The sequence below is a fragment of the Rhinatrema bivittatum genome, unplaced genomic scaffold (genome assembly GCF_901001135.1).
Source record: "Rhinatrema bivittatum unplaced genomic scaffold, aRhiBiv1.1, whole genome shotgun sequence".
NCBI classification, from domain to species: Eukaryota; Metazoa; Chordata; class Amphibia; order Gymnophiona; family Rhinatrematidae; genus Rhinatrema; species Rhinatrema bivittatum.
The window spans coordinates 1-18,539 of record NW_021820439.1 but is presented as its reverse complement, the minus strand read 5'-3'; the positions used below and the strand labels follow the sequence as shown (position 1 = coordinate 18,539).

The 18,539-nt window shown below is 44.6% G+C and overlaps 1 protein-coding gene across 1 annotated transcript; it reads left to right on the top strand.

Moving 5' to 3' along the window:
- Positions 1-311: 311 nt before the first annotated feature.
- LOC115081627 (lysosomal-trafficking regulator-like) lies at positions 312-16,286 on the top strand (the record flags this gene model as incomplete). The annotated part of the gene is made up of 3 exons (XM_029586054.1): positions 312-923; positions 15,750-15,939; positions 16,150-16,286. Coding segments are annotated over exons 1-3 (546 nt in total), but the record flags the coding sequence as incomplete, so codon positions are not given.
- Positions 16,287-18,539: the final 2,253 nt, after the last annotated feature.

Genomic DNA, 18,539 nt, shown 5'->3' with positions numbered 1-18,539 from the left:
TCTCCTGGAGACACAGGACCTCCTGTTCCTTTCTGGGCTCCACCTCTAATCTTGCCCAGCAAGATCCCACCCACAGAACTTCCTCCCTCTAGATTTTAAGGTGGGCCAGGCATCTAGCCCCAGGCTAGATGCCTGGCCCATTCAGATTGAGGAGGAGGAGTAGAACCACTCTTTTGTAACCTCCTATTAGGAACACAGAACAAGCCAGGCCGATATAGATCCCTACCACAAACTAAACACAAGCAAAAAGTCTCCCCCCCCCCCCCCATCATACATGCAAAACACAGACCTTCACCAAATATAGAATGAGGATACTATAAAATATAAATAGAAACATGCAGACAAAAACGTAACTCAAAACCATAAGAAGTCAGAGTCTGTATGCAGTTCAACAGTGGATAAAAACCCTCTACCATTCCTCACAAAATATCAAACAAAATTAATATAAAGCATCAATAATAATAAAACCATACTAATAAAAAGAATAAATATTTCAAATCAGCTAAGAAATACAATTAGGGCAGGGGATTCATTGAATCCCTTGAAGGCACTAACACCACAGCTGTATATGTTGTTTCTCACTAATTAGAATAAACCTGTCCATTAAGTTCTTTTTAGGTTTCTACTTGTATATATGTGGTAGTTTTCATATTTTTTACATAATTTTAACTTATTTTCTTTTTATATTTCAGACATACTTTGGAATGGACGTTTCTGCAGTAGAGGATCCAGTTCAGAGGCGTGCGCTAGAAACCATGATAAAAACATATGGACAAACACCTCGTCAACTCTTTCAGACAGCGCATGTGAGCAGGCCTGGATCTAAACTGATCATGGAAGGAGAACTTCCTGCTGCCATGGGACTGTTAGTACAGCTAGCTTTCAGAGAAGCTAGGGATCACACAAAGGATATCATTTATCCGGTATTTTACTTTGATTGCAGTATTACACTTTTGTATAAAAAAGGCAAAATAACTTCTATCTCAAAAAGATTTTGAGAGCAATGAAAAGTCATATAAATGGCCTAGCCTCATGAAAAAGCAGCAGCACATTGAGCAGGAGACCCAGATTTGATCCTCAGTAGGCAGGCACTTGGGAGACTGCAGAGACATTATTGACAGCAACGAAGAGGGAGACCTAACTATCACTTAAGTGAGACACCTGCTCATGTGTATTCTTGTACTGGATTTCAGAAAGAATCAACATATGTATCTCAGCCAGAGGACTTTCACTGCAGTAGCTGGGCTAGGCAAAGAAGGGGAACATGGAATATAAATGAAGGAAAAACTTGGGTAGCTGGAAGAGGAGCCTAGTGATTAGAGTAGTAGGGTGTGAACCATGAAAGCCCACTGCAGCTCCTTTTGACTTTGGGCAAGTCAATAAATGCCCATAAATTTGTACCTCAGGTACAAATTTATGGGCAGATTTTCAAAGGCTACGCGTGTAAGATACGTACGTAACCTGAGGAAATCTGCCCCTGCGTGCGCCAAGCCTATTTTGCATAGGCTCAGTGGCGCGCGCAAGCCCCGGGATGCGAGTATATCCCGGGGCTGTCCGGGGGCGTGGCCGAGTGTCCTGACACAGCGGCCTGTGTCGGGGCCTGCCGTGCCAGCAGACATTCGGCACGCGCAAGTTACGACTGCCTGGAGGCAGGCGTAACTTCCTGGATAAAAGTTAGGAGGGGGATTTAGGTAGGGCTGAGAGGTGGGTTAGATAAGGGAAGGGAGGGGAAGGTGGGGGCAGGCGGAAGGAAAGTTCCCTCCGAGGCCACTCCGATTTCGAAGCGGCCTCGGAGGGAACGGGCAGCGCGCGCAGGGCTCGGCGCGCGCAAGGTGCACAAATGTGCACCCCCTTGCGCACGCCGACCCCGGATTTTAAAAGATACGCACATATCTATTGAAATCCGGCATATTTTTGTTTGCGCCTGGTGTGCGAACAAAAGTACGTGCTCGCGCTTTTTTTAAAAATGTACCCCTTAGATTGTAACCCTCTCTGGATAGGTAAATACAGTACTTGAATGTAATCTGATTTGAAGCATCCCGAAAGACTGAATATATAAATGAAAAAAAAAAAATAGATGTGGCTGCATCCCCTAACTTTGGTCCCAGCCTCATGAGCTTACCTTATGCTGAGTCTATATAGTTAACCCAGGGACTGGGAACAACTGTACTCCAGATTATAGCAGAGGATCTGCTGGACACTGTTTCCTTTCTTCACTATGAGCAGAGATATGTAGAAAGAAAAGTTTCAATTAAAACTCAATAGAAGACTTGTGCTGCTGCTGCAGAAACCAGCAGCTGTAGGATTAGCCCCTTTGAGGAAAAAACCTCTTCCCTCATGATGACATAGTTGAACTGAAGCAGGAGAACAGGAAGAACAATGAATTGTGGGATTTTTTCTCCATTTAAGGAGGAAAAGGTGTTTTTTTCAGGGTCTCCTGGGCTGGGTGGAGGATTGAGTGATCCTGATAGAGCAGGAAAGCAGTTTCTTTCTACAGCTACCAGGAGATAGATGAGTCTGAGGGTCAAAGGATCCAAGCATCTGGGATATATTGGCCTCCCATCAGGAGTGGGCCTACAGTTGTTATGATCTTCAGGAAAATGGACTTGGGATACAGTTTAGACAAATTCCTTCAGCATGAGAAGAGGTGAGATTTTTCCTTATTCCCCTTTCTCTGGATAGTTGCAGCAGCCCAGCCTATTTTAAAACCAGACTTCTGCTTGGGTTTCAGTCAGCTGAATACTGCTCCTGTGCAGGGCAGGGCATTGTAATCCCTTGTTTACTGGGACTGATGGAAAGCTTGAGCTCAAACCTGTCCCCAAAGAGGGGAAGTGTGGACTTTGGAGCCAGCCCAGGGTGAGGGCCATCTCCCACCTTAAAATATTCACTGGAAGTTCTTTCTATATCTCATCTAAAATCTTCAAGGGCCTCAACAGATGGTATGCATACCTATAGAATATGACTGGGGAATTAGTTTCCTCAGTACTCAAGGGGATTAGTTTAATGAAACAGTTGTACAAATTACAATTAATATTGACGTTATTTAGTGTATATAATTGCTTGTAGGGCTCTTATTCCTGCTGGAGTGTGTTGCCTGCATTATTATTATTCATATCATGATTGCCATATATTTGCATTATATTGTTGCTAGATGCCTGTTATATCATAGTATATGCTTTTTATTCCATCTCCTGTTTCCCGGTTTTGCCCACTGTTTTCTAGTAAAGATTTATTCATTGTTTCCTTTGTATGATGATTGTATAATTTGCTCTGGTAATTTTTCCAGTAGGGACCTGCCCAAGGTCTAGGGGTGAGACTAGGACAATATATTTAATGGGCACAAGGTTCATCTTCAGTTACTATACAATAGCAAAATCCTACTCCATCTGCATATACCCACTTGGATAGTGGGGAGGTCTTCAGTGAAATCATCTCTCATTTGGCATCACTATAACCTGAGAGAGATGTTACATTTATTTATTTATTTAAACAATTTTATATACCGTTGCACGGACAAATCCATCTCAGCAGTTCACAATTAATCATAATAAAAAATAGGGGGAAAAGTAGACAAATACAATTATATTATAAATATACATAAAAAATCTGGATTTTTAAAACTATAAAATTACCAAAAGATAAAAAGTAAAAGCAATATAAGTAAAAAAAAGTTGACACATTAAAAATGTCTAAAGCTCCTATGTTAATTTTTCTCATCTGCATATGCTTGCTGGAGCAGCCATGTTTTTAGTCCTTTCCGAAATTGTCTCTTATCTCCGTATAGAATTTTGTGGATGATACATAATACCTTAAAGATTATTCTCTGTTCAATTGGCAGCCAGTGCAAACCCTTCAAAACTGGAGTTATATGTTCTCTCCTTCTTGTGCCTGTCAGTATACGTGCTGCAGTATTTTGTATGGGGCGGAGTGCGACTTTTGGTAGTCCAAGTAGCATCGCATTACGATAGTCTATTCCCGTAAATATCATTGTTTGTAGTACCATTCTAAAATTTTCTTGCGATAACAATGGTTTAAGACGTCTCAACATCATTAGCTTTCCGAATCCTTCTTTAACTTTCTTGGAAATATGTGCTTGACAGTTAAATTCAATATCTATATAGAAACCTAGCTTTCTCATTACATTTTCTACCTTCATATTTTTGTTATCAGTATTTAGATTTCACTTTGGTTCATCATAGATCTTTTTCCTGTCTAACAGGCCAATACAGTAAAGTTCGCCAGTGTCCTGTGCGCACGATACAGTAAAACAAAATATTTAAATTAAGGCCCGCGGTAAAAAGAGGCGCTAGGGACACTAGCGCATCCCTAGCGCCTCTTTTTGGACAGGAGCGGCGGCTGTCAACGGGTTTGACAGCTGACACTCAATTTTCCCGGCATCTGTTCTCGAGCCCGCTGACAGCCACGGGTTCGGAAACCGGACACGGGCAAAATTGAGCGTTCGGTTTTCAACCCGCGAGCTGATTTTAAATTTTCTTTTTTTTCTTTTTAACTTTTTTTAACTTTTGGGACCTCCGACTTAATATTGCCATGATATTAAGTCGGAGGGTGCACAGAAAAGCAGTTTTTACTGCTTTGGGTAGGCGCTAATTTCTTAAAGTAAAATGTGCGGCTTGGCTGCACATTTTACTTACTGTATCTCACGGGAATGACTAATAGGGCCATCAACATGCATTTGCATGTTGCCGGCGCTATTAGTCTCGGGGGGGTTGGACGCGGGTTTTCAACACTTACTGAATAAGGGGTAATAGCGCGTACTGTATCGGCCTGTAAGATAATAAAAACAGTTTTATCTAGGTTTAAGATAAGTTTTAGTTGTGTCAGCAACTGTCTAATAATTTCTAAATACATTTTGATTAGCTTAAAAGTCGCATCTAAATCTTTCTTAATTGGGATCAGAATCTGAATATCATGAGAAACATAGAAATGACGGCAGAAGAAGACCAAACGGCCCATCCAGTCTGCCCAGCAAGCTTCGCACTTTTTTTTTTCTCATACTTATCTGTTACTCTTGGCTCTTAGTAACCCTTTGGTTCTATTTCCCTTCCACCCCCACCATTAATGCTTTCACTTAATTAATTAATCACTTTCACCAACCTTATTTAACATCTACCTTCTACCTTTATGTCAGCTCTTGTCCAGTCTCAAGCTTATCCATTACGTCTATGCAGATGATGTACAAATCCTCTTACCAATTACCGACTCTCTGCACAAGACCCTTCTCTTTTGGAATTCATGCCTTCGCTCCATCAATAACCTGCTGTCGAACCTCAACCTGATTCTAAATACAGACAAGACAGAGTTCCTGCTAATTTCACAAGATGGTAACTTCCCGGTTAATAATACACCCCCAGCAATGCTTCCAGCTCTAGCCCCACGGGTCAGAAACCTAGGTGTAATCATGGATAACCAGCTGAATTACAGAGGTTTTATTAACAACACAGTTAAAGAATGTTACAATAAACTCCAGGTTCTAAAAAGGTTAAGACCTCTCCTCCACTTCAACGATTTCAGGTCGGTTTTACAATCAATCATTTTTTCAAAAATTGATTATTGTAACTCTCTATTACTCGGTCTTCCAGATAATGCTTTAAAACCTCTTCAGATGCTTCAGAATTCAACAGCAAGGATTCTCACAAAATCCAAAAAAAGAGACCATATCACTCCCATACTAAAGAATCTCCATTGGCTCCCCATCAAATCCAGAATAATCTACAAAACTTTAACAATCATCCACAAAGCCATACACAACGATATCCCTCTGGACCTCAGAATTCCTTTACAACTTCACATCTCCGCCCGCCCATTGAGAATAGCTCAGAGAGGCACCCTTCAGGCTCCACCCATCAAATCAACACTAAGAAAACGAGCTCTCTCTACAGCTGGTCCCAAACAATAGAACTTGCTCCCGCCGGACCTTAGGCTAGACCAATGCCCCATCTCGTTTAAAAAAAGGCTCAAGACCTGGTTGTTCAGTCAGGCCTTCTCTTAAGATCATTCAGTTTCTACATCTCCCATGTCTGCTCCCTCCAGGGCATCCCCCTACTACCTATTTCCTTCTAATAAAGCCTCATCCCTTGGCCTACCCTCCCCCCAGCTAGCTCTTAGCCTCACCAGACCGCCCCCTCTCCTGCTAACTCTTAGCCTTATTAGTCTATCTTTACACCAAACCAAACCCTTTCACTTATATTTACCTTATTCTGAACTTTAAGTGAAGATACCACTTAGTATTTATCACAGTTATTACAAATTACATACTTCAAGTGAAGATACCATTCAGTATTTATTACTTATGTTACTTTAAGTGTGGATACCATTTAGTATTTAATTCATTTTGTTAATACCCCATTATATTATGTGATACCCCGTAATTCTTGTTGTTATCAAACTGTTATACTTTTTTCTCTGTAGACACGGATGGGCAAGACCCATATTGACTGCTACCCTGTTTAACACTGTTTGTCCAAGTTGTTTATATCATGTTCTCTGTAAGACATAGTTCATGTCACTTGTTTTTGTTTGAAATGTAAACCGAAGTGATTAGTAACCCTGTTACCGGAACCTCGGTATAAAAAAAGTCTTAAATAAATAAATAAATTAATGCAAGGAGCAGTGTTGGAGCTGCATCTAAGTGTAATATATAGCTTAAATTAGTTAGGGGTAGTAACCGCCGCAATAAGCAAGCTACATCCATGCCCATTTGTCTACCCAGACTATGCGACTCAGTCCCTGTTGGTTGTTGTCTGTATATAGATCCACTTTTCTTCATACCCCCTGCCATTGAAGCAGAGAGCTATGCTGGATTTGCACGAAGTATCAGACTTCCTCCCCTGCCGTAGAAGCAGAGAGCTATGCTGGATATGCACGTAGTATCAGACTTCCTCCCCTGCCGTAGAAGCAGAGAGCTATGCTGGATATGCACGTAGTATCAGACTTCCTTCCCTGCCGTAGAAGCAGAGAGCTATGCTGGATATGCACGTAGTATCAGACTTCCCCCCCTGCCGTAGAAGCAGAGAGCTATGCTGGATATGCACGTAGTATCAGACTTCCTCCCCTGCCGTAGAAGCAGAGAGCTATGCTGGATATGCACGTAGTATCAGACTTCCCCCCCTGCCGTTGTAGCAGAGAGCTATGCTGGTTATGCATTGAAAGTGAAGTATCAAGCTTATTTGGTTTGGGGTAGTAACCGCCGTAACAAGCAAGCTACTCCCTGCTTTTTGTGAATGCAAATCTTTTCCCACATTTCCTCTTGCCATTGAAGCTTGGAGCAATGTTGGAGTCGCATTAATCATGTGTATGTTTATTGAATAAGGGTATTATCTCCAGGTAGTAGCTGTCGTTCCCGTGAGCCACCCGTTCTTCATTCATGTCCTCTAGACTTTATGGATCCACAGTGTTTATCCCATGCCCCTTTGAAGTCCTTCACAGTTCTGGTCTTCACCACTTCCTCTGGAAGGGCATTCCAGGCATCCACCACCCTCTCCGTGAGCATATACAAAATAAATTAAATCAAGACCTGTCAATAAATGGCACAATGGAAGCAAATATATATTGAACAATGTCACTGACAGTGCTGAGCCTTGGGGAACCCCTGTCATTAAATGTATAGTCTCTGAAATATTATCATTTATTTTTACTGCAAAGGTTCTATTTTCTAAAAAAGACCTAAACCATTTTAGTGTTACATCTGTCAGCCCAATTTCTTCAAGTCTCATTAACAATATCTTGTGATCGACCGTGTCAAAGGCCGCCGACAGGTCTAAGAGCACAAGTATATATTTCTTCCCACAATCAAAACCTCTAAGGACAGCAAAAGTGACTCAGTGCTATGACATTTCCGAAAGCCATGCTGTGAGGGAAAAAGAACATTATTAATTTCAAGATGTTCTATTAGTTGTTTATTTACCACCTTTCAATTAATTTAGCTACAAAAGGCAAAATTGAAATTGGTCTATAATTTTTAAAATTTGTGGCATCAAGATCACATTGTTTAAGATTCAGTCTCACTATAGCCTTTTTTAGTATATCATAAGTACTCCCTTCATTTAGTGAATGATTAACTAGCATCATTAAAATGGGGCTATTTCATTTAAACATTGTTTTAATGTAAGCGTGTTAATAACATCTATAGGGTGATTGGCCAGGTTTAGTTTCCTTACCAGATTCTCAATTTCATCTATAGTTGTTTTGTTGAAGTTAGACCAGACAGGAATCTCTTTTTTTGTCATGAAAATTGTCTGATTATTTTTATCTAATGATTCTAAGAGGGTTTCTATTTTCCTTTTGAAAAATAGAGCTAAGTCATTACAATTTATCTCAGATATATTATTCTCCCTAGCAGACGGATTACTTGTTAGATTTTTACAATAGCAAAGAGTGCTTTCTGATTATTTGTGAATCTCTGAAATTTCGTGTCATAGTACTCTCTTTTTCTTATATTTATCATTATTTTGTAATGTGCTAAATACACACAATAATTTGTTAGGGCAATAGATGTTTTCTCTTTTTGCCACAGTTAGGGCAGGTTAAAACATAGCTGAGAGCCCAAAATAGCAAGGGAGAGATGCCAAGAGGGAAAAAATATATGTGAACTTTATTAGAATATTTCACAAAATTATACAGCCCTTTACTTGATCTAGGACAGTGAATTATAATACAGGGGTCAATATTCAGTTGCAGGCTGTTTGGCTATGTTAGCCAGATATTCATAATTACCTCAAAGTTAGCTAGATAATGTTATCTGGCTAATTTACTGGGTCATTCATCAAAATGCATTAGGGTCTGAACATGCATTAAATGGGTCTAACGCACGTGATAAATACTGGAATGCAAGTTAGCATGCAAATTTTATATTTGTTATACAAGTGGAAGGAGTTAATGCAAATTGGGGTTTCCTATCATGGAATGTGGTAGATTAATGGACAATAATGCAGGGTTTAACCTCAGAAATAACTACACCTTTTTTTGCAATACAGAGGAAAAAAACATTTTATTGTGCGACCGTGGCCGCTAATGCAGATCATGGCAATTATTGCTCGCGATAAAAAGAGGTATTCTATCAGACACACCTACCAGGCCCCCCTGGCCCAATAAAAACACCTGTTCTTACCTGGCCTGTCTTCCTCAACCCATAATGTTTGTGGCAAGTTTACTTATTGGTGGATACCAGATGCTTCAGGAGGCTTGCTGCAGACAACAGCAACATAAACAACACCAACTACCACAAGAACCGCCAAGGGCAGTTCCAGCCCCTCCTAGGGAAGACCCTGTATCAGGACTTCCCTAGGCCAAGCCACTGGCCTCTCAGGGAGAGGGTCAGGACCCATGGCAGCACCTGGCATGCTGGAGGCCACGGCAGAGGAGATACAGGAAGCACATCTTTCCTTCCTGATGTTAATGCTGTGGACCCTTGGGCCGGAACAAGGGTTGGCTCCACCACCGAGGGACGGCCTCCAGTGGTCCTTGTTGCCGGAAGGTGGTACAGGTGAGGAAGACCCAGCTGGAGCTTCACCTATACCAGCCCACGTTCCCCTCAGGTTGAGCCCTTGGATGCTGGGGCCGGCAGGACTTAGATGCTGGTCTCCTTGGTGAAGCGGAGTCCAGGAACAGGCTGAGGCAGCGTCGGGAATCCAGGTCGAGGCTGGCGGAATACAGGCGTAGACGAGTACAGTCCGGGAGTCGAGGCTGGCAGCGAAGGTGCAATACGGTGAACCAAGCTGGATGTCAGGGTCAGGCAGCAGACGAGCGGAGACGAGGAAGCAAGCCAAAGATCAGGACGGGCAGCAGACATGCAGAATCAGGAAACCAAAGCCGAAGTCAGAACCAGGAGGAAAATCCAAGGGGAGGAATGCAGGAACAAGGAAGAACTTGGAATCAGGAACAAGCAGGAACTCAGAATCAGGAACACAGCAACCACGCACTCCAAGGAGCAGGACCTGTTGCCAAGGCGAAAGACAGGAAGCAGAGCTGGGGTTTAAATACCCCAGAGTCGTGATGTCATCTTTGGGGGCTGGGCCATTGTTGCACGCTGCGGCCCCTATAAGTGCCGGCAAGTCCTGTATGCATGCAAAGAGGAAGGCGGCAGCATCCAGGGCCACGTGGAGGAAGTGCCGTTGGCCGGCTCAGGCCCCGGGACATGCTGCGCTGAGCACAGAGAAGGACGCCGAGAGTCAAGGCAGGTGGGGGGACCAGCCGCGGGTTGCCGCAGCCAGGAGTCCCAACAGTACCCCCCTGTTTACACCCCTTCACAGAAGGACCAGGCTTGTTGGGATGTGTCCGGTGAAATTGTTGGAGCAGGAATTTGTCCAAGATGTTTGAGGCTGGTTCCCAGGTGTTTTCTTCCGGACCAAATCCTTCCCAGGAGATTAGATATTCCCAACACCTGTAATTGCGTCTTATATCCAGTAAATCTTTAACTTGGTAGACTGGGTCCTCTTCAGAGGAGATATCTGGAGGCTCTGGAAGCTTGGGGTGGAATGGAGAGAGCACCAAGGGCTTCAACAAGGACACGTGAAAGGTGTTGTGTATCTTCTAACAGGGGGGTAGGCGTAGATGGTAGGAGTAGATGGTAGGAGACCGGGCCCAGACGTTCGCTGACAGTAAATGGACCAATATACTTAGGAGCCAGTCTCATGGAAGGCACCCGAAGGCATATGTGGCACACGCTCACCCATACCAGATCCCTGGGCTTGAAGTGAGGAGCCGGACGACAGTGTTTGTCTGTAGTTCTCTTGGCAGCATTGGCGGCTTACTGAAGGTTGGACTGGGTAGCAGTCCACAGGGCGTGGAGTTGCTGAGCTATAAGTTGGGCCGCCAGGGAAGGCTACGCCAAAGGTGGGACTGGGTGGGCAGCTGCCCACCTAATTTGGACCCAGGCCAACCCAACTGGAACCGGAAGTGGAGCACCGGACCAAAAAGGCCGTCACGGGATCCCATCTCCGGTCACTCCGTGCATTTGAACGGCACACATGGGGAAGTGATCCTGCGGCCGTATGGCCACCGATCTTCCTATTTGGGGGTCAGGGAGCAGATGCGCCACACACAGCTTCCGCTTCCTCCCCCTCCCAAGCAGGAAGATCGGTGGGCCGTACGGCCCAAAGATAGCAGGAGGCCGGTGGCAGCAGGAGAGGCCAACTGATCTTCCTGCTTGGGAGGGGGAGGAAGCGGAAGCTGTGCACGGGCTTGAATATGTATGTGTGGGTGAGAATGGAAGCCTGGGTTTGTGTGGGTGAGAATGGGAGCTTGAATATGTAGGTGAGAATGGGAGACTCGGTTTATGTGTGGGTGAGAATGGGAACCTGGATTTGTGTGTGGGTGAGAAAGGGAGCATGGGTTTGTGGGTAGGAATGGATGCATATGAGGGTGAGAATGGGACCTTAAATGTGTGTGTATGTGGGTGAAAATGGGAGTCTGGGTTTGTGAGTGGGTGAGAATGGGAGCTTGAATATGTGTATGTATGGGTGAGAATGGGAGTCTGGGTTTGTGTGTGTGGGCGAGAATGGGAGCTTGAATATGTGTATGTGTGGGTGAGAATAGGAGTATCGGTTTGTGGGTGAGAATGGGAGTCTGGATGTGCATCTGTGTTTGCATAAGAATGTAAGCCTGGGGAGGGGTGAGAAGGTGAGAGCTTGTATGTGTGTCTGCAGAAAATGTGAGCTTGAGTGTGAGGGGGGAGAGCATATGAGAGTGAGAGCTTGAGTGTGTGAGGGAGTCCTTGAGATGTGTGTATGTGTGTGTGTGGAAGGGAAGAAGACAGTAGTAGAAGAAAGACACTGAAAAGGAATTAGGAAATGAGCAACAAGGGAAAAAATAGGAAAAAGAGACCAGGACCAACTGATTAGAAAGATACAAAGATTAGACAACAAAGGTAAAAAGAAATTTTTTTTTGAGATGTTAGATATGCCATTGTAGGGAATGTGCATTTCTTATATTTTTGCATTTTGCTCTTTCTTCAGTATTCCACTGTTCAGAGACTTTAGTTTCTCAGGTTTTCTAATTTTGGTTTTATCTGCATGTTTCTGTTTCTAATTTGTGGTCTCTTATTTCTATATTAGGTAAAGATTGGTCTCTGTTTTGGCTGTGTGTGTGACTGACATGCAGTATTTCTGTTAGCGTGTAGTTTCTCTGTAGTAGTAATCCACCTTGTTCTGTTATTCCCATAGGTAGTGTATTAATGTTCTAGGGCGTGGTGTAGTATTTGCATTGCTACTTTTTCATAAGGTTGCTGTTATTTGAATCCTGAGAGTCAGTGCTGTGACTGTATGGCAAGGTTCTAGATGCCTCTTTCTTTGCAAGAGTTTGTGTTATTTCACAAAATAGCAGTGGAGGGTTATTTTATGCTGAGGTGACACCAGAATTTGAAATTTTTTTTTTCATGTTAGTTGTAATGTGAATTGCTCTAGCTCTGCGCTGCACCTGTTCTGATGATTATTTATATTGTATTTATGAAAATTTCTGGTTTTCTGCAAAGATGGTTCATGAAAGAATACATTAATTTTTGTTTTATTACATGATTGGATCTGATTGTTTTCTATACTTGTGCTTTTATAAACTGCAATAAATATAAAATAAATTCTGATTAATAAGGAATTTTTAATGCTGTTAAGCGCTTGAAATAATTGAGGTAAAATGTTTTAAAGTTTCACGCCTGATGCATAATGGCTGTTGCAAATTACTTAGAAAGCCATTGTAGGGTGCAGTAAATGGCATTATTTATCAATAAGAAAACAACTAATAGGTCTCAGACCTGCATGCCTACAGCCCCCCCATGTTAACCTTGTGCCCACACAAAAAATCAATTCTGGCTATGTCACTGAAAGCACAGTGAGGGGTAATGGCAGAGGAGGCACTGGTTGTTTGCCAAAGACTAGTTGAAAAGGGGAGGTCCCTGTGGCGGAATAGAAGTGCATGTTGTGGGAGAATTCTGCCCAGGGTAACAGGGCTGCCCAATTGACCTGCCTGCTCCCGACGAACGAGCGGATGAAGGTTTTCAGAGCCCGATTAGTCCACTCGGCCTGGTCATTCCCGTGAGGGTGGAAAACAGATGTAAAATCTAGTTGCACTCTGAATTTTTTGCACAGGGAATGCCAATACTTCGCCGTGAACTGGGGGCCACGGTCGGATGCTATGTGTCATGAAAGTCCATGGAGTTACTTAGATATGACCTAAACCATTTGATAGTTTTGTTACTTAATCCTATTTCTTCTAGTCTATTTAACAGTATGTCGTGATTTGCAGTATCAAAGGTGGCTGACAGGTCTAGCATCACTAGGATGTAATGTTTACCACTATCGAACCCCCGCATGATGTTATCTGTCAGTGCAAGCAGTGGTGTCTCTGTGCTATAGTGGTTTCGAAAGCCATGTTGGAAGGATACAGGATATTATTGTTATCTGGGTGTTCTGCTAGTTGCTTCTGTATAGTTTTTTCTATTAATTTTGCAATTAAGTGAGGATGAGCCCAGCAGTCTTCTTCCACCTAGCCAGCACAGGAATTCTGTAGTGAGGATGGGTCCAGCAGTCTTCTTCTATCTAGCCGGCACAGGAAATCTGACAAGAGAGGCCCAGTCAGGCTTGTTTAACAAGTCTTGTTTCTCAGCGTAACAGGCCCTCAGTGGCAAATGTTCATGGGCCTTCGCTACGCAATGGCTTGCCACTTGGGGTTGCATTTCTTTGGGGGGCCTACCCCTTGTTCATCTGACAGACTAGTGACTGCTACAAGGCGTACAAGTCTTGGGATGCCGGGAAGGTACTGGTTCAGGCTCCAGCATTTTTTGCAGAATCTGTGTGAGGATGCTGGTGAAGTTATTTATTGACGTTGCCACTGTGGTGAGAGGTTGTGTGTGGGCTGCAGTCTGGTCACGCATGTCCTGGGTCTGCTGTTGACTGCCCTCCTGAGGTGCACTAGCTCTGCCCATATCTAGTGCAAGTGGTGCTGGTGGAGCAGATGCCGGAACTATGGTGGTGCAGTGTTGGTCATGGGTGGAGTGGGGGGTTGAGACTCTAGAAGTGGCATGGGGAGGCTGGTGGGCAGCTGTGGCTCTGTGTGTGCTGCCTTGTACTGGCCATGTGGTGTGCTGGAGAGAGGTTGTGCTGGGTCAATGGAATGCCACTGCAGGCTGGGTTCCTCCTTGAAGCTGGCAAGATTTAGGCTCACATTCAGAGAGCTGGTTGAGCCAAGGCCTTGTAGGATGTGGCTGTGCGGAGGAGGCTTCTCCTGCTGCTGCTGCTGCTGCTGTTCATCCTCCTCCTCGCTGTACTGTGTCTCAGCGTCCATAAACAAGGGGCACAGAAAAAGGCTGCTGCATGGCTGGTCCCTGGCTCTTTGCTGCTGGTCCCTGGAGCTGGAAGGCTGGGAACAGCAGAATTCCAAACAAGAACTGTGGAAACAAATAGGAACACATAAGTACCAAAGCCAAGATGTACACACCTGGACCATTTGGCATGAGCTGCACACTTTGCATGTGAATCAATGTGAGGATCTTATGCCAAATGATGTACATAACTGTACAGGTAAAGTGAACTTACTAACTCTGGCTCGCATTTGTGTCCAGCCGCTCAGCTATGCCCTCAGACACATCCAGTTCCAGCCATTGGATGAGGCGCTCCTCCATGGGCATCAGCACTATTGGACACGGGGCTCCTCCACCGATCTACTGGTGGCAGTTTGCCACCTTGGTTTTTACTGTGCCTTTATATCCCAATATCTGTGGGCCACCTGCTCCCCACTATGTCTCACGCTACTGCGCCTGGAGATTGCCTGGACGATAATGTGCCAATTTTGGTCCTTGGCTGCCTTTCAGGTCTTGGCTATATGGTACCAAACAACATGACATAATGTTCCAGGACCCCAGCAATTGTTATATCATTGTCCTCTGGGCTGAACTTCAAGGCCCTGAGACAAACGCGCCCTGCTGCCTGGCTGCTTCAGGGGGGTGCCACTTCTGCTTCCAGAGAGATGTCCTCCTTTCCTCACATCATTTGGCATAAGATCCTCACATTGATTGATATGCAAAGTGCACAGCTCATGCCAAATGGTCCTTATGTGGTGTTCTTTGTTTCCACAGCTCTTGTTTGGGATTGTTATTGCGATGGCTTGGCTCAGTGGAGGACGAATGTGTATAAAATGGGGAAAATCTGGGGTACTGTAAATAAGAACATAAGAATTACTATACTGGGTCAGACTTAGGATCCGTAGCCCAATATCCTGTTTCCAACAGTGGTCAATCAAGGTCACAAATACTTGACAAGATTCTAAATGGTAAATAGATCCCATGTTGCTAACATCCAAGGATAAGTAGAGGCTTTTCCCCAAGTCTACCTGATTAATAATAGTTTATGGATTCCTCCTGCAGGAACTTGTCCAAACCTTTTTTAAATCTAGCTATATTAACTGCCTTTAGGAAATCCTCTGACAATGAATTCCAGAGCTTAATTGTGCATTGAATGAAAAAATCATTTCCCTGATTTGCTTTAAATGTGCTACTTACGTTCATAGTTTGTTCCCTTTTATTCTTGAAAAAATAAATGAACGTTCAGGGCACTGTAGCCCAGCAGAGGCCAGTTTCACTTGAACTAAAACCTAAAGAAGTTAGGCAGGCTGAAGTGCTTCTTAACATCCAAACAAAGTGTTATCAAGATGCAAGTTATAGCTATTTACTGAACTACTTCTTTACAAATGAATTTACCATAATTTTTTTATTTTTCTAAAATTCCTTTGCACTTTCATTCTAGAGTCCTTTGCCGTGGATTAGAGGTTTAAAGTGGGGAGAATATGTGGGGTCTCCAAGTGCTCCTGATCCAGTTGTCTGTTTTAGTCAACTTTATGGAGAAAGTTTTGGCTTGTTACAAGCTCTACCAACTAGAGCAATCTGTGGTTTGTCCCAAAAATTCTGTCTTATGATGGTATACAGTAAAGAGCAAGGTAAGAAAGTATGATAAATTATCTTTATACCGTACCATACAAAGTTTGCATAAGATATTCTTAAAATAGTACAAACAAATGCTATTGCATTATGAAGTCAACAATATTTAATACTGCTTACTTTAACAGTAATAAAAGTGAGCTAATATGATTTGATTTTACTGCCTGCAAAAATGCAATAGTTTACTGGCCATTCCTTCCTTGCTCTAGGTGTAAGGAGTATGCACAGCACAGATATCCAATGGTCAGCAATTCTGAGTTGGGGATATGCTGATAATATTTTAAGACTGAAGAGTAAGCAGAGTGAGCCTCCAATCAATTTTATACAGAGCTCACAGCTACATCAGGTATAATTTACTGGTAAAACATGACAAGTTGTTTGGATACTACGTGATGTCTCCCTATACAGAACCCAGTATTAAGTACCTATAGTTTAGTGCATCACTTTGCAGTTTTCCACATTAAAATTCAGATGGCCGGTCCCCTGGTCTCATAAGACCCTTCTGCAGTTCTTTGTAATCTGCTGCTGTTCTAACAACTTTGAATAATTTTGTGTCATCTGCAAATCTGATCATGTCACTTTTCATTCTCTTTTGCAGATCATTTATGATTATGTTAAACAAGACAGGTCTCAGTGCAGATCCCTGATGTACTCTACTAATGACCTTTCACCATTTGGAAAGCAGACCATTTAGTCTTATCTGCTGTTTCCTGTCTTTTAACCAGTCCATATAGGACACTGCCTCCAATCCCATTATTTTTCTAATTTCTTGAGTATTATCTGGTGGGACACTGTCAAATGCTTTCTGAAATCCAAATTACTATATCAAGCAGCTCAAATTTTCTTACATGTTTGTGTATACTGTCAAATAAATCTAAAAGACTGATGAGGCAGGTCTTCCCTTTGACCCTTCCATATTACGCCATGTCTTTCTATATGACCAGTGATTTTGTTTTTAAGAATAGCTTCTACAATTTTGTCTGGCACCAGTGTTGGGCTCACCAGTCTGTAGTTTCCTGCATGACCCCTATAGCCCTTTTTAAAAATGGGCATCACATTGGCCACCTTCCACTCTTTAGGCATTGAGGCTGTTTTAAATCGGTGTTTCCCTGTACATACCAGGATCAGTCCAGACGGTGGGTTATGTCCCCCGTCCAGCAGATGGAGTCAGAACAGACTTCGAGGGACGTCACCAGTATAAGCCAGTGCTCCCTCTGCTGGAGCTCAGTATCTTTCTGACTCCAGCAGATGAGAGTTGGGGGATCCACGGTCTCCCCAGGCTGATTGGATTCTTTTTCAGGATTTCTCTTTATTTCTTCTCTTTCTTCCTTTCAGGTTTTCTTGTTATTGAGCTATTTGAATCAAGTTAAATTCTTTGAAAAGAAAAAAAAAAAAAAAGGAGGTTCTTGTTTGGAGGCGTGTCTTTCTGCCTTCTCTCTTGCTTCCTCCTCTGTTGCTTCCCTCCCGTTTCTGGGGTAAGTTTGGTTTTTTTGTTCCCCTGTGTTGATTTTTCCTTGTAGGGTTTTTTCTCTTCACAGGTTGTTGGAGCCCCGTTGTTGCCGGTGGGGCCGGCTCCCACGTGTGGGCAGGGCGTCCCGCGGCTTTGCGGCCTATTTTTCGCGTCCTCTTCGGCGCTGCAGGGATCCCTTTGGCGGGTTGTGCAGGCCCTCCGGCCCCCCCGCAGCACCTCTTTAGTGCCCCTGGCCCCCCCCCCGAGGTTTTTTTTTGCCCGCTCCCGACGAGTTTTGAGAATGCCGCGGCTGTCTCGATGCGCGGCCTGCGGCGAGCCAGGGTCAAGGATTCAAGAGAGGGGATCTGCGCGAGGTGCCTCCCGGGCGGGGAAGGCACCTCGCAGCCGCAGCCGCTTTTTCCTCTCTCCCCTCCCCCCCGGCAGGGGCGGCGCGGGCCGGCCACTTCGCCGCCGTTGGCGGGAACGGCGGCCATTTTGCTTTCGCGGGCACCATCGCTGCTGTTGAGGCTGTGAACGAGCGGAGGGATTTTCGGGAGGTCTCACCTCCGAATTTATCCCCGGAGGGGGGGCTTGTCGATCCTGGGCCCTCGGAGGTTCCTTCCTCGGACCCCCCTCCCAGCTTGCCTCGTTTTTCACCTGAGTTTATTCTAACTCATGCATAGTGCGTACCTTCAGGGATTGGGGGCTCCCGGGGACCTGGCCCCTCGCCCTCCGCCGGCAAAGACTCCTCGGGTGCCCGTGGCCCCTCCTGGGACGCCCCCTGACCTGGTTGGGTCGGTGTCCGGGGCCCCAGCTCCTCTTCCGCGGCCTCGGCCTGCCACGGGAGCGGCGGCACCGATCTCGCCACCCTCACCGGATCCCGCGGACCCCACGCTCTCGGAGCTCCCTTCCGAGGGGGATGACCCGCTGGCACTCCGGATTTTCCAGCGGGACAAACTGAATGATCTGATACAGCAGATCCTTTTGGAGCTGGATCTTGATCCTCCTCCGGATCCGCCGCTCCCGGTGGCGCCCGCCGTCACCCACATCGGCCAGAAAGAGGGACCCGGTTCTCGCTGCCCTTCGTCCCCGGCCTCGGGCATTTCCCATCCATGAGTCTTTCCTGCAGCTTCTCACCAGGGAGTGGGA